The sequence below is a fragment of the Carex rostrata genome, chromosome 19, assembly GCF_964058835.1.
Source record: "Carex rostrata chromosome 19, lpCarRost1.2, whole genome shotgun sequence".
Classification (NCBI taxonomy): domain Eukaryota; kingdom Viridiplantae; phylum Streptophyta; class Magnoliopsida; order Poales; family Cyperaceae; genus Carex; species Carex rostrata.
The window spans coordinates 4174738-4198282 of record NC_135936.1 but is presented as its reverse complement, the minus strand read 5'-3'; the positions used below and the strand labels follow the sequence as shown (position 1 = coordinate 4198282).

The window sequence follows — 23545 nt, the reverse complement described above, 5'->3', positions numbered from 1 at the left end:
TACCGTTTTATATCTCTCATTATGAATTATAAACCTTGCTAAATTATTTTTGATACTTATTAAGTAGCAACACACTTCACCACATTAGGATAGAATTAAGAAATCCAAATAACTTGACCACGGGAGGATTGACTTTGCCCAACAATGGCCCCCATATAACTTGAAGACCACGGGAGGATCTCGACCATTGAAATTCTTTCATTAATGTTCCACCTTTTATGTGAACATCATGGAAAGATCAAGCTTGGGGAGGCGACGCCCTCAGCACGGCCATGGCACCCTACTCCGTCGTTATTGGTAGTTCTTTGTTAGATCTAAAGTTAAACCCTAAACCCTGCCATGGCACTCTGCTCCGTCGCCATTGGTAATTCTTTGTTAGATCTAAAGTTAAACCCTAAACCCTGCCATGGCACTCTGCTCCGTCGCCATTGGTAATTCTTTGTTAGATCTAAAGTTAAACCCTAAACCTTGCGCTGTGTCGCATAAGATGAAGAGGAGAGACGGAGAGGGAGCTGTCGGAGAGAAGCGTGGAAGTTTCGAGAGAAGAGCGACAACGAAAGAGAGCGGTGGTGTCAGAGAGAATGAAAAATGAGGCCTGCTTGACGTAAGGGAAAAATGGTTCGCTCAACTGATGGGACCCACCTATTTGTCCCACTGTAGAAGACACCATTCACTCAGGATCCAATACTAATATATAAATAAAATAAATTAGGATAGTTGAAGACTTTGACCGTTAGTAACTGAAAAGATGGGGGATAAACGGGGGAAATGAGATGGGAGATAAAAATCTTTATTCATATTTATTATATGCGAGTTTTCTCAAAAGAAAAGGCCGATATTTAATAGCCTGAAGTCGCCATCTGTAAAAGACTAAATCCATTGTTTTAACGAAACAGTCGCCATCAGAGATTTTAACAGATCTTTGCAAAAAGAACATTTAAATTGCAAAGTCGCGCAAGTAGCTTGAAACTCCGTTTGATGGAGTAGAAGTTAGCTTTGTGGCAGTTACCAATACTTCGTTTTTGAACGCCATTATTATCTCTTTTCAGAATTTCTAGTACCAAAAGCTGAATTAATACGTGCATCTTCAATGCAATACCACCCTCATATTTTTTAATAATGTTTTTTAAACGGTGACCACTGACCAAGCAATAAAGCATCAAAATTGTGGCAGAGCCATAAATGAATCATCAAAATTCATTATCAAATTATCATATATGAATAACACTATCCAGCAGTACAACAAATAAGACCAAAACCAATAACATGATACCAAAAACACCACCGATCATAGAATATCTATAAACCCAAATTTTAAAGAAAAAAATAATAATGAATGAAACAAAATGGTAAACTAATTTTGGTCAATTGACCTATGCTAGCAAGTACCAACACCACCTCAGCCAAAACAAAACTAGGTTACGTATTTTATTTATTCATTTACTTATGGTTTCATTAAAGCTAATATCATAAATGGTTAGATTACGAGTTCGCAAAACCTAAACCTTCTTGTTAGGTTCAAAAACATACTTGATCAGCGATTCCTTGATGGACAGCAACTCGGGAAATTCCTTCTTCAGCTTGCTGGCATCCATCTCATTATTGCTCCTCGGTGCAACTATCACTTTTGCTTGTTCCTCCAGCGTGAAATTGGCCCACTTGAACTCGGGGTCGATATACTGCTTGTACATCTCGAGGATCTCGTTGTGGGAGACAACCCCTGGGTTGGTGAAGTTGTAGATGCCACGGCAGTCTCGCTTGGCGAGCTCAACAGAGAGGGGGAGGAGCTCATCGAGCACCGTCATGCTGTTGGGGATGTTGACGACCTTGTTGTAGCGTGCAATTTTGGTGATGAAGTTACGTGGGTTGGAGAGGTCTGAGGAGATTGGCATGCGCACACGCAGGGTGCATACGTTATCATACTCCTTCAGGAGCTCTTCCACCTGAAAATTTGTTGAAAATCAGATATATTAGAAATTACAGAGATGGCTTTTTGTGCCTGAATTGAGGAGCACTGCCAATGTGTCCAATAGTCCTTTTCATGCTAAACTATACGGTATACATGTCTCCTATATTTTTCAGGAAGAAATGAAAACTTTTAGTTTTCTTGGAGCATCTTAAAGTTGAGAAAGGCTTTAAAGAGTCAGGGCAGTTTTCAGGGGCTAATAGGAATTTTGGCATTTAGTATGTACAACTTCATTTTTTCTTACAACTGAAATGCAAAAGAGTTCTGTATAGTACTAGCACCATTTGGCCTTCTACTTCTAGACTTTGTATGTACATATTTTGATTCTTTTCAAATTTAATTTTTTGTTTTATCAAAACTTTCATATTTAAATTTAATGGTACCTACAAGGTCCTCATTTTGCTAGTACAGAAATGCATGATATTAAGAAATAAAGATTAGTTACCAGCAGGTCACATGAGTCTAGTGGCAGAACATACAATCAGAGACAGAAAGACTTAGTGAGCTTACCATAGCCTTGGTCTTGGAATAGAATGAGCCAGTAAAGTTTGGCGTATCTTCCTCCTTAAACCCAATCCCGGAACCCTCTGGGTGTGATTCATTGTATTCAAAGATACACCCGGTAGCATAATTCATCATTAAAATGTTGTGCTCCCTGCACAAATCAGCCAAGTTAAGTGTACCAACAACATTGGTACGGATTGTCTCGGGCTTGTGCGATTCGCACCAGTCAACATTGGGTCGGCCTGTCACCCCCGCGGCATTAAAGACATGTGTCGGCTTAATGGTTTGGATATCCAATAAAAGCTGTGCCCGATCCTCCATCCTCCCCTTACCATATTCATATGCTATACCCTGCTTCTCGCAAATCTTACCAAGAAGACCCCCAATCCAACCAGTACGGCCATAGATCAAAAATTTGAGGGCATTCTGCTTTTTGGGAGTACTGCACTTTGGAGTTGGTACCACCATCTTGGATTGGTTATCAGTCGATTGATTTACCATCCCCTTGGTGTCATCTGATGGGTCAGACGAACCAGGCATCATTAGCATTCGTGGGTGTGGTATAAGTGCACCCGATACATCACCCCACCAATCGGGATTTGAGGTGTACCAGTCCATAGTCTTCTTCAAACCTTCCTCCCAGATGGTACGCTCAGACCAGCCCAAATCCTTCAACTTCTGATCATCCAGGAAGTACCTCTGATCATTGAATGGGCGGTTCTCCACAAATTTAATCACACTATCAGCATCCAAATTGAAAAGCTTGCAAATATCCCTCGCCACATCAATAACTCTTCTCTCTCTTTTGGTACCAACATTGTACACATGACCAACCTCACCCTTGTGGAGAACCACCTCAAACGCCTCAGCTACATCTTCGCAATAAAGATAACTCCTCACATTTGACCCATCCCCATGAATAGGCAATGGCTGTCCCTTCATGGCTAGGAGAATAAACTTGGGAATAAGCTTCTCAGGGAATTGGTTCGGCCCGTACACATTATTCCCACGGGTTGTAATAACTGGTAGGCCATATGACCTACCATATGCCATGACAAGCATCTCAGCCCCAGCCTTAGTGGCGGAATAAGGATTAGTTGGCAACAACTGAGATGCCTCATGGTTTCCCACAACTGCATCCTCCTCAGTTTCACCATACACCTCATCAGTGCTCACATGAATAAACCGCCTTATCTGACCAGTCACCTTACACGCCTCCAAAAGTACATGTGTCCCATAAATATTGTTCTTGGTGAACTCAAATGAGTTGCCGAAGGAATTATCGACATGGGTCTGAGCTGCGAAGTGCATGATGGTATCAATGTTTTCGGTGATGAGGAGGAAATTGACAAGGTCAGCACTAGCAATGTCTCCCTTGACAAACTTGAAATTGCCGGAGGAGCGGCAGGGAAGGAGATTTTTCAGGTTGGAGCAGTAATCAAGCTTGTCAAGCACCACAATCTTGTATTCTGGGTAGTTGCGGACCAGACGGTTCGCCACATGAGAGGCGATGAACCCTGCTGCTCCAGTAATTAGGATGTTTTTTGGGGTGTAATTCGCCATTGTTCAAAATCTGATGTTGAAAAAAGAAAACACTAATCAATTTTTTTTAATATTGTAAGATAGGCAAATAAAGCAATTAGGTTATTGGTATGTGCAAATTAACTGAAGGACCTTTTGTTCTTTTAAAATTTTGTTTTAAGAAAGACAGCTAGTAAATTAATAGGGATGTCGCGAACAAAAACATCCAAATGGATAATATCAACATATAATCTAAATTAATTGGTGATGAGATTTTTTTTCAGAAAATTTTTCCAAGAAAGAAGAACTAAAAGCTAAGTAGTTATTACATTAAAAACAGCAGAAACTGTTAGGTCTCTTCTAACATTATAAGTTTTTTTTGTAAAAAAGAAAAGAAAAAGGTAGATCCCTTGTCCGAAGAGTAATTAAGAAAAGGTAGTATGCTATTTAAATAATAAGAAATTTTCCAGGTCACAAGCATCATCCCTCCACGAATAAAGAAAACCTAAATTAGATCTGGCGGTAGCAAGAGGACACACAAGAAGATTAAAATAATCGAATATAAGAACCATGCTCAAAATTGATTATCGTGACAAATCGTATTAGAATAATACCCAGATCTGCTTAAGGTATGTCGGGTACACTTCACTGGTAACAGGTAACGATACTAAATTAAGGAGAACTTGCAAAAATGCCGACAAACAAGAGCCAGATTTAATAATAAAGAAGCAATTCAGACAAATAAAACATTAATCATAGTTGAATCATGTGAAATAAATGACAAAATTGCTCTGGATCTGGAACACGTTAGCCACAATAAGCCATGGATGAAAAAAAAGGAAGTCCAGTTAAACCCCTTAATTTCTATTTTCTGAACTCCACACGATAAACGGTAGCAAAAATACATCTTAACAAATGAAAATGCAAAAATACATTAGAAGCTAAAAGTCCGATTGTATCTTAAGACGAATTCAGACCTAAAACAATGGGAAAAACGAGATTATTTAAGGATCAGAGAGAGATGTACCAGATTTGTTACCTCGAGAGATGAGAAAGAGAATGTTTGTCCGAGGAGAGAAGAGAGGGGAAGGGGTATTTATATATAGTAGAGAAAGGCGGAGAGGCCTCCCGTTTCACGAGAGAAGCGGGGTGGGGTGGTGCTGATCGGTTTCAGAAACCTGGCGCAAATTGGCTAATTATTGGGCGCTAGATATAGAGCTAGCAACGAAGAGAGAGAGAGAGCGGGGGGTTACAAACAAAAATTAAAAACAGACTAATCGTCCCAGAAAATAAAACAAGGGACTGGGACTGAAAGAACTCCGGATTCTCAGGTAACTCAAATTTTGAGTTTAAATTCCACCCGTCCGATCAGAATCCGGACAAATCCGATCATACGTGGAATGCACGGGTTCCTTTAATATGCGTGCTTAAACAGATCGGACGGTCTGATTCCAAACCAAATATTTGAGTTAACTCGGGTGATATGAAGTCGACTGAAAACGAGCGAAAGAGGCAAAACGAAACGGAAGGGTGACGAGCCGACGAGGACACATGGAACTTTTCTTATAAAAAATCCAAATAAATCTTTAAATTTTAGGACAGTGATAACAATCCCCGCAGGTCTATCTCCACATTTATTCCCGCAAATACTGTCAAAAAAAACATGGGGAAACCGCTCAATCATTAATGAGCGTTTAAAAAACTGCGGGTATTTAACTTGAAGCATCAAAGTATTTATCCTCGATTTTCAAAGTATTAATCCCTATGCAATGATCTCTATTTATGAAAGAATAAATCAATCCATTAATTGTCCCCGCACAAAATTTTTTTTTTTGAATCATCCCCGCACAACTGGAGACCATTAAACATGGGGGGGACCGCTCAATCATTAATGAGCGTTTAAAAAACTGTTAGTATTTAACTTGAAGCATCGAAGTATTTAACTTGAATTTATCAGGTATTAAACCCTATGCAATGATCTATATTTATGAAAGAATAAATCAATCCATTAATTGTTCCCACACAAAATTTCCTCTTTTTTTTGAATCGTCCCCGCACAACTGGAGACCATTAAATAAACAATCCCCTCACCCAATGATAAATACTCTGAGACATAATGATAAATATTTTATGTTACATGGGTAAATACTTTACATTATATGGATAAATACTTTATGTTACATGGATAAATATTTCTCATGCATACGTGCAACTTTCAGTAAAACATCAATGATAAATACTTTCATGCATAATGATAAATACTTTATGTTACATAGATAAATACTTTGTATTGCATAGATGAATACTTCTCAGGCATAATTGCAACTTACAGTAAAACATCAATGATAAATACTCTCAAGCATAATGATAAATACTCTATGTTACATGGATAAATACTCTATGTTACAATGATAAATACTTCTCAGAAATAATGATAAATATTTTTTTGAACATCAATTAATAGATAAGCATTTATTAACAGTGATTGTTATTAGATAACAGTATAATTAATGCGCAGATTGTTTTTAAAGCAATAATTAACGCGGGAATTGTTATTAGAGGAATGCATAATTAATGCGGGGATGGGAGTGGGGGATTTCTTATAATTAGTGGGGGGATAAAAGGAAACTTTTAGGAAAATTAGTGGGGGGATATATGACAGTTAAGGAAGAGAGAGAGTGCGGGGAAAATGGGGGGATGAGAGTGGGGGGTTTGTTATAATTATTCTAAATTTTAATACTTAGTTCAAAATTTTCGCGATCACGATAACGATTCGGTCAGGTCAAAGGTGGGTAATTTGATGAATAATTATTTGATTACCCGCGCTACAGTATCCGTATTATAATATCCACACTTACAAAAATAATGTATTATGATCCCTATTAATTATTATTCTAAAAAGATATTATATAGTCTCCACTAATTATATGGTCCCCTTTCAAATTTCCAGCACTAATTCCGCATCAACATTTCTCTAACAAAAATAGTTGACCTCATAAAAACAAATACTTCAATGCATAGATATAAATACTTTCAGCACTTAGATATTAATACTTTCAGTGTCATATGTAAAAAATACTTAGATATTTATACTTTCGTAGATATAAATATTTAGAAGATAAGATATTAGCACTTAAAAAAGTAAGATATTAATACTTTGATGCATAACTTGTTATGATAATCTCTTTTCGAGTTCCCCAATCATTCCTGCGTCAACCTTCCTCTAACAAATATAGTTGACCTCATAGGTATAAATACTTCAGTGTATAAGTATAAATACTTTCAATACTTAGATATTAATAATTTCAGTGTCATATGTAAAAAATACTTGGAAGTGTAGGTATAAATATTTGTATGGCAGGGTATAAACACTTGTGTAACGAATAACCTAAAAATACGTCATCATGGATCTCATTTTAAAGAGAAAATTGCATAGTTATTTTAGAAAAAAAAATCAAATTGTGTAGTTTTTGCTGTCCCTGTAGGAATTATATGTATGCATTTAATTTTCGGTGGTCCCCGGGTACTGTAGCACGGCTGTATCGCGGGTATTGTAGCGCCGATACAGTGCGGGTATTGTTATCTTCGCGCTACATAATTCACGTAATAAATAATTGTTCACATCATAAGTATAAATACTTCCGTACATAGGTATAAATATTTTCGTTCATAGGTATTAATACTTTAAGAAAAAAATCGAATTGTGTAGTTTTTACAGTCCCCACAAGAAGTTTTTACAGTCCCCTGCAAATACAGTGCAGGTACTGTAGCGCGGGTACTATTATCAGCTCCCTAATTTGATTATGATATACATATAATTTGTTTTTTAATAATGTATATAAATATATTAAATTGAGTAGAACTAGGGTGTTATGAAGTTCACCAACTCTCTTCGAATTTAATTCTAAAACCTATCAGATTGAATTCAAATGATAAATATGAACCGTTGAAATCTGTCTATCTTACGAGTGATACGTCTACGTGCAAAATTTTTAAACTTTCGAATTAATTTAGTATAAAGTCAAGATTTTAAAAAAAATTTAACCTATCGGATTTAGTGCATTCATTTATTGAATATTTTTTAAACATTTGACTTTATACAAAATTAATTTAAAATTTTAATTTTTTGCATGTAAATGCATCACTCTTAAGGTAGACAGGTTTCAACGGTTCAGATTCATCATTTGAAGTCCAATAGTTTTTAATTTTGGGATTGGGTTTTGTCCAAAGGGCTTTTGGACAAAGCCTCATCCAAAGCCAAGATTAAACGTCTGATTTGCATTGAGATTCGTGGAAACATATTTAAAACCTAATAAATTTAAATGACTCCTTAAATCTAAATATTTATACAAATTTTGATACAAATTGAACGGTTTAGATTAGATTTTGAATGAGACTTTGTCCAAAGCTATTTGAACAAAAACCCACCCATTTAATTTCATAGTCGAGTTTACAAAAACAATTGGTGAACTTAGAAACACCTTAGCTGTACTTTGTTAATTTTTTAAAATTGGTACAAAAATACATTATATACATTATTTAGTAACAACTTGAGAATAATCTATAAATAATTCGTAAATATTTAGCAAATATTTTAAAAATATATTTTATTCATCTATTTTACTAAAAAAAAAAATTACAATGAGAAGATTTCAAATGCCTCATGTTTCTTATGTTTCTTATGTTTCATCGTGTCTCACATTATTTATATATGTTTTTAAAGTTCAAACAGTCGATCCAAAATGCTCCACATGATTTACATATTAAAATACACTTGAAGATCAAATTTACATTTTAAAAAAATATATTATTATTTTAGATATGTAGAATACAACTACTTTTGGATGGTCTAGAATTTTCAAATCAAGTGATTTTCTACTTATCTAAAAATATTATAAAAATGTAAAAATTGGTTCAGATCAACTGTTGTAATATGTATCCAAAAGTAGAAAATCACTTGATCTGAACATATAAATATAAGTTCATAGCATAAGTTGTTGTGTAATATGCATATTATCATAGTCTCACTCTTATTATTGTACAACATAATTTTTTTTAAAATGTTGTAACATTATTTTCCATTTAATGTATAAGACTATATAAACTAAAAAACATATATTCAAGTATTATTAGAGTATAAAAAATGAATACGGCATCTGTTTCATAAATAAATAAATAAAAAATTTGAAAACCTCCTGGAGTAAGAGCTGGTCTGTGTGCAACTGTGCTTGTGAGGTCTGAGGTGGAAATAAATCTGCTACGATTCTAAGGAGGGTCCTACAATTCTTGTTGGAATCGTAGCAGATTTATTTCCGGTCTGAGGTGTGGCTACATTCGCCCGGCCCCACGCGGTGTCTGGGAACAATAGACACGCTTTTGTGTTGCTCCCAGTTTACCAAGACCAAGATTTACATATTCTTCATGTTTGACTTCAAGTAACAAGTGACTAATGACCGACTTAAGATTTTTAATATTCAGTATGCAATTCTTCAATAAAATAGTGAAAAAAGTATCAATGCATGAAAATTTATACATTTGTTAAAAAATATATATGAAGTATAGTGCGTACTTAATATGTAAAATTTGCATAAATTATATGGAACTAAAAGAATTGATCGGGTGAGAACTAATTTTTGATCTAGTGATAAAGATAATATTTTCTGTGCGAGAGATTGTATGTTTGAAATATGAATAGGAGAGTATTTTTGTGAATATAAAATAATAAGATTGCTTGACTTCTAATTTTTACTAAATAAATAATTAATCAGACAAAGTTTACTAAAAGATAAACATCTTATGTTTTATTTATGTTTTAAAATTCATCGGACAAATTTTAAATATGTTTTACTATTAGTACACTGTGCACTATTGTAAAATATATATATAAAAAAAAAGTTAGTGATTGGCGTGTAAACATATTAAAGGTTGCAAAAGCAACATTATCTGCTTGCTTTCAACGTTAGTTCATGTAATTATAAAGACAAATTTTAAATATGTTTTACTATTAGCACACTATTTGTAAAATATTAAAAAAAAAGTTAGTCATTGGCATGTAAACGCATTAAACGTTGCAAAAGCAACATTATCTGCTTCCTTTCAATGTTAGTTCATGTAATTTTTTTTAGTTCATGTAATTATCAAGACAAATTTTAAATATGTTTTACTATTAGTACACTATTGTAAAATATATTAAAAAAAAAAGTTAATTAAGTCATTGGCGTGTAAACATATTAAACGTTGCAAAAGCAACATTATCTGCTTTCTTTCAATGTTAGTTACATGTAATTTTTTTTAGTTCATGTAATTATCAAGACAAATTTTAAATATGTTTTACTATTAGTACACTATTGTAAAATATATTAAAAAAAAAGTTAAGTCATTGGCGTGTAAACATATTAAACGTTGCAAAAGCAACATTGTCTGCTTCCTTTCAACGTTAGTTCATGTAATTATCATAGAAAATAAATATTTCAAAATTAACTTCAATCGTGTAGCGGTGTAGGTTTTTGTTTCATTTTAAAATTATGCATGTTGTTGTTATATATTTCTACAAGTTTCATAATAAAACAAGAGGAGGGATCGGATGACACCCTTTTTTGGTAACATCGGATGACACCGTGCATTTTTAAAGTCCAAACAGTCGATCCAAACCGTTCAACTTGATGGATATGTTAAAATGTGCTTGTAGATCAAATTTTACATTTTTTTGAATTTTTTTACTATTTATTAAGATGGGTACAAAAATTCAACGGTTTGAATATAGCGATTTTGTTAAATACTTAATAAAGGAAGCGTCTAATTGTCCACATTCTTTTGTCCACCATTTGTCCACAGCTTTGACTTGCACGAATACTGTAAAATTACTTCTACATGCTGTATAATTATATAATATATCACATAAAATATATCAGTTAATCACAAAACATCCAGCATTGTCCACAGCCTTTTGTCCACCATTTGTTCACAACTTTGACTTGCGCGAATACTGTAAAATTACTTCTACATGTTGTATAATTATACAATATATCACATAAAATATATCAGTTAATCACAAAACATCCAGCAACTATTTGAAGTGGTCCCATGATAGTTAGAAAAAGATTGCAACTAGAAAAAAAATGTACTTTCAAACTGTACTTTCAGAAATTGCAGTTATAGAAAGTTATTGGCAGTTAGAGTTAGTTATTAGCGGTTATTGGCAGTTAGAGTCAGTTATTAGCAGTTAGAGTCAGTTATTAGCGTCTACACTGAATTGAATCTTGTATACTGTAAAATTGAATCTTGTATACTATAAAATTGAATCTTGTATATTATAAAATTGAATCTTGTATACAGTAAAATTTTCGATTGAATCTTGTATACTGTAAAATTGAATCTTGTATACAGTAAAATTTTCAATTGAATCTTGTATACTGTACAATTTTCAAATAATACTATAAATTTTCAATTGAATCTTGTATACTGTACAATTTTCAAATAATACTGTAAATTTTCAATTGAATCTTGTATACTGTAAAATTTCTAAATCTAAACCATAAAATAATACCAAAAAAATGCTACATTTCAGCTTAAACTACAACCTGCAAAGAATCATGTATACTGTAAAATTTCAAAATATAAACCATAAAATAATATCATGTATACTGTAAAATTTCTAAATCTATACATACATTCATCATCTGTTCAACAAAAATATGTTCACCACACAAAAAATCTATTCATCACAAACAAGACTGATTTGCATATAAACAAGACTGACTTGCCGTGCCACTTCACGATTAAAGCAGTTTTGTAAATGTTCAAACCGGGAGCACATTCCATCAGAGGCATTTCAGCAAACACCTAAGCTGCAACACCAATCGACAATCTGCTTGATAAAAAGTAGTCCCAGAGATGCCTCCCATAGATAGCTTGATGATTGATTTGAACTGTGGTTATCATTTACTGTCGCCGCTAGATCTAAGAACAAAACTACAGTGGAAGAATAAAAAGTATGTCATATTGTGATTTTATTAAGAAAATATTAAACTGAAAATACTTGAATTGATACTTAAAAATGCACTGTTATTTCCAAAACAAAAAGAAAGCTGAGCTCGGTTAAGTCTAAATTAATAATCTGAAGCAAAAAAAATAAATGAAAATTCTTACTTTCACAGTATCGTTCTCACAAAAATCCTTCTCAAGCACACGATCAGAAGCGATGCGACCTTCTCCAGAGGTCAGGGAGAAGGGGTGCGCCGGGAACAACACATGATCCGCTACCACCGGCGAGGGAGGCAGTTCTACGAGAGCCTCGGGTACATCATCGGGATGGAGATGGATCAAGGGATGATTCGGCGGATCATCGGTGCGGGATAGGCGCTTTCTCTGCTAAAGTAAGGTAGTTTTGAGATGAGAAATTGGAGAGAGATCAGAGACTGGTGTTGTTGAAAAGCGATTGGGGATGGAATGTTTAAATAGAAGGAGATGAGACCCTAACGGTGGGAACTGGAGGTAGTTAAAATCAGTTAAAGAGGGAGTGGATAAGATTTGTGGACAAATGGTGGACAAAAGACAGTGGACAGGAACCTTTTCTCCTTAATAAATAGTAAAAAAATTTCAAAAAATGTAAAATTTGATCTGCAAGCACATTTTAACATATCCATTATGTTAAACGGTTTGGATCGACTGTTTGGACTTTGAAAACTTTAAAAATGGACGATGTTATCCGATGTCACCAAAAAAGGGTGTCATCTGATCCCTCCTCATAAAACAATGCAAGGGCTGAATAAAGACGTAGTATATAAAGGTTCAATGTTAATTATTTAAATGTTAGTCTATATTCAAAATTTTGTTTCATCCAATCTTGTCCAATATATCCACTAAATCGTGTTTTTTTATATATATATATTGGATCACAACCCTAAAATTCGACAACAAAAAATGTCAAAACTAAAAGATGCAAATATTTTTTCTATAATAAATATAGTACTTATTTTTATACAATGTAATTTGATATTTAAATAATCACAGATGAAACAAAAACATTAATAATTTAATTTTATCAACATTTGATGTTCGAAAAAAAGAAAATTTTAATTGTAGCAAGTTTCATCCTCAGCTTATCTGAATAATAAATATATAGTCAGGGGTGGACCCAGAGTAGACTAGGGGGCAGCTCCCCTTTTTTGGATTTTGAGTTTTAGTGATGATCTATTGGTACCGATCGACTTTGCCCCTCCCTGGAAATTTTTTTTGCCCCCCTTTGAATGTTTGATTTGTAATTTGGGTTAAATTTAGTGTTAAAATGAAAATAAAATTTTTGAATTATGATTGATAATTAGAATTATAAGTTGAAGGATCATAGATTATAAGTCAGAGCATTGGAAAATATAAGTCAAAATATTGTTTTTTTTTATCGAGTATCCAATTAGTTAATGGGTTTAAATTCGATAAGCTATTTAAACCCGATTCGATATTATTTTGCCTCCCTGACGAAAATCCTGGGTCCACCCCTGTATATAGTATATCTAAATTAATTTTTTCTTAATTTTTTGTGCTTTCTTAACGGAGAATGCTTTCTTAACGGAGAATGCTTTTCTAAATAGCACAACACTCTTACATTTGAAAAGGCTCATGGTGCTAACTGCTAACTAGCACCCTTATTCATAAATGGTGTCAAGAGTGGTCTCTCATAATCTCAGAAGGAAGATTCGCTAAAAAAATATTTTACACGTCTCTAATAATTTCAAAAGGCAGGTAGATTTGATGAAAAATATTCTAGTACACTGTTTAATTATATGCCTCTTAAAATCTCAAAATACAGGGAGATTCGATGAAAAATATTCTATGTATGTCTCTCGTAATCACAAAAGGCAGGGAGATTTGATGAAAAACATTCTAATACACTGTTTATATTTTCTTTAGTAAAGATGAGTATTAGAGTATTACATTTCCATAGTTAAAATATATCTAAAAGAAAACTACTTTTAGTCAGATTTTGAATCAACCATCTTAACACAAAAAATATTATCTTAGTCGTAATACATTGATCGTATTTATTAATGAATAAAATATAATATATACTTTAATTTAATAAAATATTTCATGACATGTTTGTTTTTCTCGTTTCACGCTTTCACAAGACAAAACTAGACAAAAGCGTCTTTTCTTTTTTTGTGAGAGCAGAAACTATTATTATTTTTAAAAATTAAATTTTAGTCTAGTAACAAATTAAGTACAACATTTTTTTTTCGTGAGTTCGAAATTTTTATAGAAATTATAAATAAACAATAAAAATTAGATCTCCATCTTTATAATAAAAAAAAACTATTCTGATTTTCCTTTTCTCATTTGTATAACATATTCCAAACTAATACGTCAATATATAGTAGCGAAGAGAATATTATACTTTTAACATAATACCCCACAACACGTGACATTCTTTTTTATTAATAATAAATCGGGAAAGATTTTATTCTTGACAATTGGTTGAAGTTTCTTTACAATAATATATAATATAACAACAGATTCGTATATCTCGATCACATGATTTTGCAGTACGTCATAATAATAAACCATTAGAGCTGGTTTCTAAATTCCTCGAATGGTAATTAGATGTTGCTTTCATTTTTTAATCATCTTCTACTAGGTCTTAAGTCTCCCATTAGTTGCTAAAAGGAAAGAAAATTAATTCCTAATTAGTCAAAACATGGAATAACTATTTTTCCACAAAATCGTTGGTCAATAATCAACTGTTTTAAATTTTGACTAATTCATCAACTATATTTCCAGAACGTAGTTTCAAGGAACGGAAATAAACTGTCTAACGTTTTTAATTTTTATATTTTTTGAAATTAATTTTAGAGTTTCTATTAAACTAAGACAGCAATGAATTAAAAAAACATAATAATTTGAGCCAATTATTTAACCAACATGAAATTTATAAACAGTTTCTTAATAAAAAAAATTTATGTATAGTTTTAAGATAATACTAGAGATATAGTAGAGTTTGGCTAATATAACACTAGTGTCATTTTAGCCTATATAACACAAACTCTAAAACTTATCAAATCAAGTCAAACAGATTTACATTACGAGTGATGCGTTTAAATACAATTTTTTTTATATTTTCGAGTTATTTTAGTATCAAATCAAGCGGTAAAAATATTGAAAAATGAATGTATTAAAATTAATTTAAAAACTCACATATTTGACTGCTTGACTTAATACTAAATAAATTCGAAAAGTTATAAATTTTGCATGTAAACGCACAACTAATGAAGTAGATCGGTTTGAACGGTTTGGATTCACCGTTTAAAGTCGATTTGATAGGTTTTAGAGTTAGTGTTATATAGATTGAAATGGCACTGATGTTATACTAGCCAAACTCGATATAGTAAGCTCTAATCTGCGAAGTTATTGGATATTCATATTGTTTGTAAAACAATAGGGAGCGTAATTGCACCACGTGTCTCTGGGTGCTAATCGAGTGCGTATCCTTTGAGATATCTCAACTTTTGCGTGACCGACATGTCCGGTGCCTATTCGGAGGTGGTGTAGGGGGTCAGTGTTATGTGTGCTTTGAGATTCGTGCAGAACGTATTTAAACAGTTGGGATTTTCCATAAAGTCACGCAAATTTTGAGATATCTCAGAGGGTTCGAATTCGTGCTAATCCCCATGGACCTCATCTGGATCGCAAAACCGCATCCATTGCCATCACATATCTGTGTGCTAATAATCCTCATAGACATCACCTGTATCATCTGTTCCTAACGCAAGTCACGCTCCAACTTCGGGTCTTTGGCCCTCAAGAGTCCAGCATGGCAGTATCTAAATCTACAACAAAAGTGTCATTTTTTTCCAAGGTAAATGTAACAAAAGTTTCATTCAACTTAATAGGAAAAGATCTTATAGATGACTGGATTTGTTTTTATTCAATAGAGTAAGACTACCTTCCGTATTATTATCTCGAAAATTTATTGTATAAACTTCAAACTTTGATCTAAGTAACTTAGTAAATTTGTTATATAATGAACTTGTAAAATACTATATTTTATAATCTATGAATTTTTTTTTTAAAATGACTCATGTCTTACCTTCTTTATTTCTGTATTCAATAACCAAATAGTTGATTAACCACTCAATATGATCTCTTTATTTAAATGTGCTTGGAATCAAAATTTTATATTTTTTGAAATATTTTTAATACCTTTTTAGATAAGTACAAAATTACTCCTGACCATTCAATAATAGTGACTTTGTATATATCTAAATAAAAGTAAAAAAAAAATTCAAAAAAATATGAAATTTTGGTCCTTAAGTACATTTTAATATTGAAATCATGTTAAGCGGTTTAGATCAACTTATTAGATTTTGAAAATAGAGATACATAATTTGAGACACGATAAAACATAAAGAACATTAGGTATTTGACTATGCTTATATAATAATTTTTCATTAAAAGTGCATGTAATTGACATACAGATCAATGTCATTAAAAAAAAAAAAAAAAAGTCAAAATTGGATGCCTGAATATTTTTGCTAAAATCTCAATTACGTACTATGCATGACACCGACCTCCATACAATCCTTCTAGCGGTTTGTGTACGTAGTTTTACTTATTTGAGCAATAACTTCTTCATTCGAACTATGATTTGGATAATCTTAAGCTTTATAGAAACAAGAATTCATATAATTTCATCTGATATATTATTTTCCTCAATCCAAAGTTTAGAGAAATTTATATGATATTTTGAATTTAACTGATTTACAATGTATATGTTTCATAAAGTATATTGTGGAGCCTTAATTTTTATTTTTATTATTCTATCTATCTAGACAATGGATTTTGAAACTTTTTTCATGAACATCTAGAACTGTTTTTACGAAATAAATAGTGTGAGAAATAGTTGACTTTAAAGAATGATCTTACTAAACTAATAAAATAAAATTATACAACCTAAAAGAGAATTACGTCTATATATTTATGAAAGTTTCAAAATTCATTGTTCGACCACAAGAAACAAAAAATAACATAATTATAGCTTTTCACATTATAATTAAGAAGTTACATTGCAAGAAAATCAATCAACTTCAAAAAAAAAAAAAGCTTCTACAATATATTCTCTATACATCTAACTAGAAACCAATTATACCTCAAATCCATATATTTTTTTTTTGATGGTTGGCAGCGAAATGCCGCTAACAGGTATATTGATACTAAAAAAGATTATTTACAAGGCTTGGCAGATTTTATTTAATTACAAAATTCCTGAAATAAAAGTCACAAATGGTTGCTCTTACGGTGCAGAAAAAATCAACAATATAAAAACATAATTCCAGACAACCTACTAAGTCTAAATCTCTGCACATTGACATGTCTACTCTAAGCAACCAATCGACTCTGCTTTAGTGGATTAGCTAATTATTATACTTGTATGATGTATAAATTAACTCAATGCCACCAATTGCTATCTTTGAGAGCATCGGCACAACATTAATATCTAGATTTATTCGAATACCAATCGTATTCTGAAAATGAACGCTGTTGCCTACTAAAGAAAAAGAAGGAATTAGAGAAAGAAACACGCGGTATTAACTAAAGAAAACGATATCATCACTTTCAGAGACGTATCAAATGGCCTGTCGACCAGCTGCGAATCACGAGACTTTTTTTTTCTTCTTTCGCTTTTGTGGGTTTTGTAGAAAAGGTCGGTAGTTGTGACTTGTGAACTTTATGATTGGAAAATGAGAAGGGAATTGGTAAGTGGTAATCTCATAAATCAGAGCCCAACAAAGTAATTAAGAATTAAGGCCCACGAGGGCGAGAGAGAAGTGCCGAGGCCCATGGGCCAGTTGGGGGGGGCTTGACGAATTCACATCCTCTCCAATACCTGATAAGGGAATCTTTTACAATTACTAGATCTGAACCGTACTTTTTATTTTGGCACGAATCTCAAAGCCCAAAATGGGGCCCCTACAGTGACCCGAATCCCAAGCCTGTTGAGATTTAATCTCAAACCGTAAAGTAAGTGATCCTCTGCAATAATTGTGCAATACCTGAGAGGATACGGGTTCGGGGCTTGACATGTTGTTTGAGACTTTGAGGTCGTTTTGCCTGTGGCTCAGGATCAGTTGCAACAATTTTTTAGAAACAGTTACTAGCAGGGAATAAATCTGCTACAATTCTAAATCCAACCTTTCATTTTTGCACGAATCTCTATAGAATTTGTTTTATGCACGAATCTCTATAGAATTTGTTTTATGCACGAATCTCAAAAATACGAAAGATTGGATTTAGAATCGTAGGACCCTACAATCTTCTTAGGATCGTAGCAGATTTATTTCCGTTACTAGCAACATGGCACAGTGTACTGCTCAAGTGCGAAAAGTCAACTATGGATTAGCACGAAGTACCAGGAATTCTCCTGCTTGAAATCTTCCTTGCTTCTAGTTCTAATCCTCTCTACACAAAAGGTGAGACTATCTTCTTTCACTGATAATTTTCACAATTTACTTCAAATTGAATCACAGCACTGCTACCTCTTTCTTCCACAATGTGGATCGGATCTGAAAAAACAACCCGCATACCCTTCCACTCGTCGTTTAAAAGCAGATTAATCGTTCTCTCATCGTTAGGATTAATCCTTTTTGCATCTTTTCTTCTAATCAAACAAAACCCATTTACTAATTCAGAATCTGAAATCAAAACCCTAGAAAACCCACAAAGATTGCCCCAAAACCTACCGACCTTTTCTACAAAATTCAACCCCTCCTTGTACCACACCAATGGCACTGAAGTCATATACCAAATACCCAATTCGCCAAAAGCTGTTCTCTTCATTGCCCATGGTTGTACCATTCATGCCTACGATTTTTGGGACAAATCCCCAAATTGCCCCCACTGTACTGGCTTGCCTGAAGAAAGGATATTCGTTCTTCAAGCTCTCGAGCGAAACATGGCGGTATTAACAATTTCCAGTTTGGGTGAATGCTGGACTTATGGGAGAGAAATGGAAAATGTGGAATGGATTATACAAAATTGGATCCAAAGCAATAAATTGGAAAATTTGCCTAAATTTGCAATTGGTGCTTCCTCTGGTGGATATTTTGTATCAGCACTTGCCACCAAAGTTGAGTTCAGTAGCATTTGTATTATGATTGCCGAGGGTGTTTTTGAAGAAATAGATATACCGAAAAACTACCCTCCTACCCTTTTTGTGCATATGGTAAAAGATAAAATTAGAGCTAGTAAAATTCGTTCAAATATGGCGGAACTAATGGAGAAGAAAATTGAGGTCAAAGAAATTAGGTGCGAGGAATTCCCTCCAGATGCAGGTTTTCTGGCAAAGCGGGTACTGGGTTTGGAAACAGAGTTAACAGTTAAGTTAATTGAAGTACTTCGCGAAAAGGGATTTTTAGATCAAAAGGGATATTTGAAGAAAGATGGAAGAAACATCAAATGGAAGGAGGCATTGGTGGAGAAGAAACTGATAGATGAAAAGTTCGAGTTGTTTCGCCACATAAATGAGGAGCTCAATCTTGCTTTTGCATATCATGAGTATACAAGTTTGAAAAATGATGAAATCTTTGAATGGTTTGAGTCACACATGAAAGGAAACTGATGTGCTCTTCTGTTTTAATCTTGAAACAGTAGGTTTGTGAGATTTAGACATGTATGGTAGTCTTATTTGTAATTTATTTGATTTACTTACAAATACCAAATAGGGATACCTGATTCTTAAGATTCAATAAAATATTGTTAGTTGAAATATATGTCCAGTTAAAGAATATAAACTTCTCTAGTAGACGTTCAACTTTGGTTGGCTTCTTTGCAATTTTGTAAAATTTTATAATGTGAATAGTTTAGCAAATGATTTGGATAACGCTTTTACTGCAAATAAGAATTGGTGACCATCCAAAAGAGAAGAAACATGAATTACATGGAACTGCAAAATTAGTCTAGAAGCAATGAAAAACTATACCTGATCGAAATTTATTCTAGGCGTCTACAAACTCTTCTTTAAATTTAAAGACTTCCGATCTATTATAGTCCAAAGACAAGTATCTATGAGAGGCTGTGCTCTTCCTGACTAAGGCTAGTGCTAGTTGCTGTTACAAGTACAAAAAAAAAAATATATATATATAACCATTTTCGTAAGATACTTTCTGTTGGTGGTGAAAAATAGCACCAGAATTTCTCTGTGAGCAGAGGTTCGATTGCTAAGCTAATAAAGTTATGTATAAAACAAAAATATAATCTTACAAAAATGAAAACATTAGTTATTCTAATAGCTTGCGAGCAACTAAAGCATATTATTGTGTATTTGTCTGATTATCTCCTTAGCTTTACCGTTCTTCTTGAATCAAATCCAATCTAACAAGCCAGCATACCTATACACTTCATTGTAAAAAAGAAATTTGGAGGCTATTATGTTGAGAGCTCAACTTATAACATCAAGAACAGTGATTTTTTTATTTTTTATTATTACATCTATCGGTTTGCCCTTAAAAAAGTTATTTTATTTTTCTATTTAACTTGAATTTACTTGAATGAAAAATACTCGATGCATTTGAAGAAAGTAATTGCTTGTGCAATAAAGAATTACTTTTTAGGTCATAACCTTTTTGTGCTTACGATTGTCAACAGTATTTCATTTATTTTGTTCATGAGTAAAGGTTTGAGATTAAGCCACCCAAATATTTAATATTAACAAGGAATTCTCCATTCGAATTTCAAATCCGCAACATTTCACACAGAAGACATTGCTATTGTAATTGGATCAAAGGTTGGTTCTCTATTTTTCAAAATTCCAAATTTATTTTGAGTTTTTGACTACTATTTTAATTATTTTCTCACAAAGTGCATAATATTTCAAGAAATATTAGTTTCAAAATAAAAATTGAGCGATAAGGCTATAATCTCATAAGGTTTGAAAATTATATAAATTTTATGACCTTTAAATATAATATTAGTATCACTATCAAACGATGATACTTTATATATTATTCTGAGAAATATACAGAGCAAAAGGCTTTTTACACACTTTCAGAAAAAAACTAAGATTTAACATCAACAAACTATTCAATTTGAAGAATGCTAAAATCAAGCAAAGTTAAAAAATTCAGTTTTTGCGTGATCATATTTACATTTTCATCCCGTTTTTTTAGTTACCACCCAAATAATTTAGAATTAAATGAATACCACCCGAATAATCAGATTTCAGATTCCGCCACGTTCGCACCATGGATCTGCGGACGGATCGCCAATCCGTTCGCGAAATGGATCTGCGGACTGACCCGTTCGCACCATGGATATGCGACGGGTCATCGGGAGCGGGTCAGGTCGGGAACGGGTCAGTCCGCAAATCCATTACATGACCACGTGCGCAGATCCATGGTGCGAACGGGTCATCGGGAGCGGGTCAGGTCGGAAACGGGTCAGTCCGCAAATCCATTACGCGAACGGGTGGCGATCCGTCCGCAGATTCATGATGCGAATGTGGCGGAATCTTAAATTTAGTAATTCGGATGATATTCATTTAATTCTAATTTATTGGGGTGGTAACTAAAAAAAACGGCATTTTCATCTCAGGGACTAACACTTGGATCGAAATAACAAGTATCTGCATTAAATTGAGAAAAAAAGCTTGAGCATCTTTAATCCACTAATTTTTTTTGCATTTATGAAACTTCCTTTAATTAATTTTTTTAATTTGAAACTAATGATGGATTTGTTAATAACATAATATTCATATATGAATGAAACTAAATATCATTAAAAATATTAGAAAATAGAAATAATCTTAAATATATCACAGATTTGATAATTTGAAGCAAAACAAATAACAAATCTGCAATACGTTTTCATAAAAAAGCTCAAGTCAACGGTTTTATTTGATAACACATTGATTAAAGTACTGAAATTTAACATATATAAAAATACTTTAAATAAGAACAAATTAGTATAAGAAAATTTGCTCTCTCAGCTCTCAATATCTATTTTTTTTTTCAAGATGTGAACTTTCAGTACGGAAAGTCAATTATTGAGTTTAGGCTTTTAGCACAGTACACATCTCCTCTTCTAAACCCCAAGTGCTTCAAAAATCTGCATACGAAAGGTGAATCTCTCTTTCCGCATCATTAATTTTCCGAGATTTGTCCAAAATTTAGTCGAATTATTGCGATCTTCCTTTTTCCTAAATAATGCGACTCGGGTCTGAAAGAATAACCCACAAATCCGCTCATCGCTCGGTTTTTCATAGAGCGATCATACTCTTCTCCTTTGTTTTAATTATATTTCCAACAGTTCTTCTAATCAGTAGAATCCCAATTTTCAATCCGCCCTCTGAAAGCAAAACCTCAGAAAACTCGCAAAATTTATTTCAAAAGTTGCCTACCTTTTCCAGTCAATTAAACCCTTCTTTGTACCACACCAACGGTACCGAAGTCATTTACCAAATCCCCAGTTCACCAAAAGCTGTTCTCTTTGTAGCGCATGGATGTAACCTCCACGCATACGACTTTTGGGACGAATCATCAAATTGCCCCCATTGTACCGGTTTGCCTGAAGATAGACTTTTTGTTCTTCAAGCACTTGAATTAAACATTGCGGTAATTACAATCTCTAGTTTGAGAAAATGCTGGTCTTTTAAGAGGGAAATGGAGAATGTACAATGGATTATAGAAAATTGGGTTAAAAAAAACAAATTAGAGAATTTGCCGAAATTTGCAATGGGGGCTTCCTCTGGTGGATACTTCGTATCAGCCCTCGCAACTAGAATGGAATTTAGGAGTATTTGCATCATGATAGCTGAAGGTCTTTTTCAAAACATTGATATACCGGAAAATTACCCACCTACCCTTTTTGTGCATATGGTAAAAGATAGAATTAGAGCTCGTGCAGTTTTGTCAAATATGGAACAATTAGCTGAAGCAGGAGTTGAAGTCAAAGAAATAAGGTGTGATGAGTTTCCTTTGGAAGCGGGTTTTCTGGCAAAAAGGATTCCAGGTTTGGATCAGGGCTTTGCAGATGAGTTAATTGAGGTATTTCATGAAAATGGGTTTCTGGATGAGAAGGGGTATTTGAAGAAAGATGGAAGGGCCATAAAATGGAAGGAGACATTATTAAAGAAGAAACTGATCCATGAGAAATTTGAATTGTTCAGCCATGTAAATGAGGAGATGAATCTTGCTTTTGGATACCATGAATTCACGAGCTTGAAAAATGGTGAGATTTTTGAATGGTTTGAATCCCATATGAAGAGAAGTTGATGTGCTTTATGAAGGTTGAATATTTATTATTGGTGTTCGAGATACAGACATCTTAAAGGTGCATCTTTTGGGTTAGTTTAGTGGATTTATTCTTTACATTTTTTCAGTTGCTTGTTTTCTTACCTAATGTGATCATAGGTTCAGTTGCTTGTTTTCTTACCTAATGTGATCATAGGTTAGCAATATAATGTTCAATTACCTTTTCTTTTCCAATTCTGAAGCTCGGTTGTCATTTTCAAGAACAAATACAAGGTCACTAAAACATCGTATAATGCACAATTTCTGCTCTTTTATGGTA

The 23545-nt window shown here is 33.3% G+C and overlaps 3 protein-coding genes across 4 annotated transcripts in view; 2 read left to right on the top strand and 1 right to left on the bottom strand.

Moving 5' to 3' along the window:
• Positions 1-1183: 1183 nt before the first annotated feature.
• On the bottom strand, positions 1184-4033 carry LOC144572051 (trifunctional UDP-glucose 4,6-dehydratase/UDP-4-keto-6-deoxy-D-glucose 3,5-epimerase/UDP-4-keto-L-rhamnose-reductase RHM1). Its single transcript, XM_078321457.1, has 2 exons — positions 2477-4033; positions 1184-1943 (listed from the first exon to the last, which is right to left on the bottom strand). Exons 1-2 carry the CDS (start codon positions 4031-4033, stop codon positions 1500-1502), a joined length of 2001 nt encoding a protein of 666 aa, XP_078177583.1. The 3' UTR covers positions 1184-1499.
• Positions 4034-18334: 14301 nt separating this feature from the next.
• Positions 18335-19745, top strand: LOC144571818 (secretion-regulating guanine nucleotide exchange factor). Its single transcript, XM_078321197.1, has one exon. The coding sequence runs from the start codon at positions 18531-18533 to the stop codon at positions 19596-19598; it is 1068 nt and encodes a 355-aa protein (XP_078177323.1). The 5' UTR covers positions 18335-18530; the 3' UTR covers positions 19599-19745.
• A 2298-nt stretch (positions 19746-22043) lies between these two features.
• The window catches only part of LOC144571270 (uncharacterized), a 42120-nt gene continuing 40618 nt past the window's right edge, over positions 22044-23545 (top strand). Inside the window, exon 1 of one of the 2 annotated variants that reach the window (XR_013517459.1) lies at positions 22044-23305. Coding sequence is in view for 1 of the 2 variants with exons in the window: in XM_078320496.1 (XP_078176622.1) it covers positions 22180-23247 (1068 nt within the window). In the remaining variant the exon portion in view is untranslated. Of the gene's footprint in view, positions 23541-23545 lie in introns of those variants that run through there. The other variant, XM_078320496.1, reaches the window with a different exon arrangement.

Coding starts and splice junctions, on each gene's coding strand:
- LOC144572051 (XM_078321457.1), bottom strand. CDS start 4,033: ATGGCGAATTACACCCCAAAAAACATCCTAATTACTGGAGCAGCAGGG. Junction 1,944..2,476: donor ATTCCAAGACCAAGGCTATG/GTAAGCTCACTA, acceptor ACAAATTTTCAG/GTGGAAGAGCTCCTGAAGGA.
- LOC144571818 (XM_078321197.1), top strand. CDS start 18,531: ATGTGGATCGGATCTGAAAAAACAACCCGCATACCCTTCCACTCGTCG.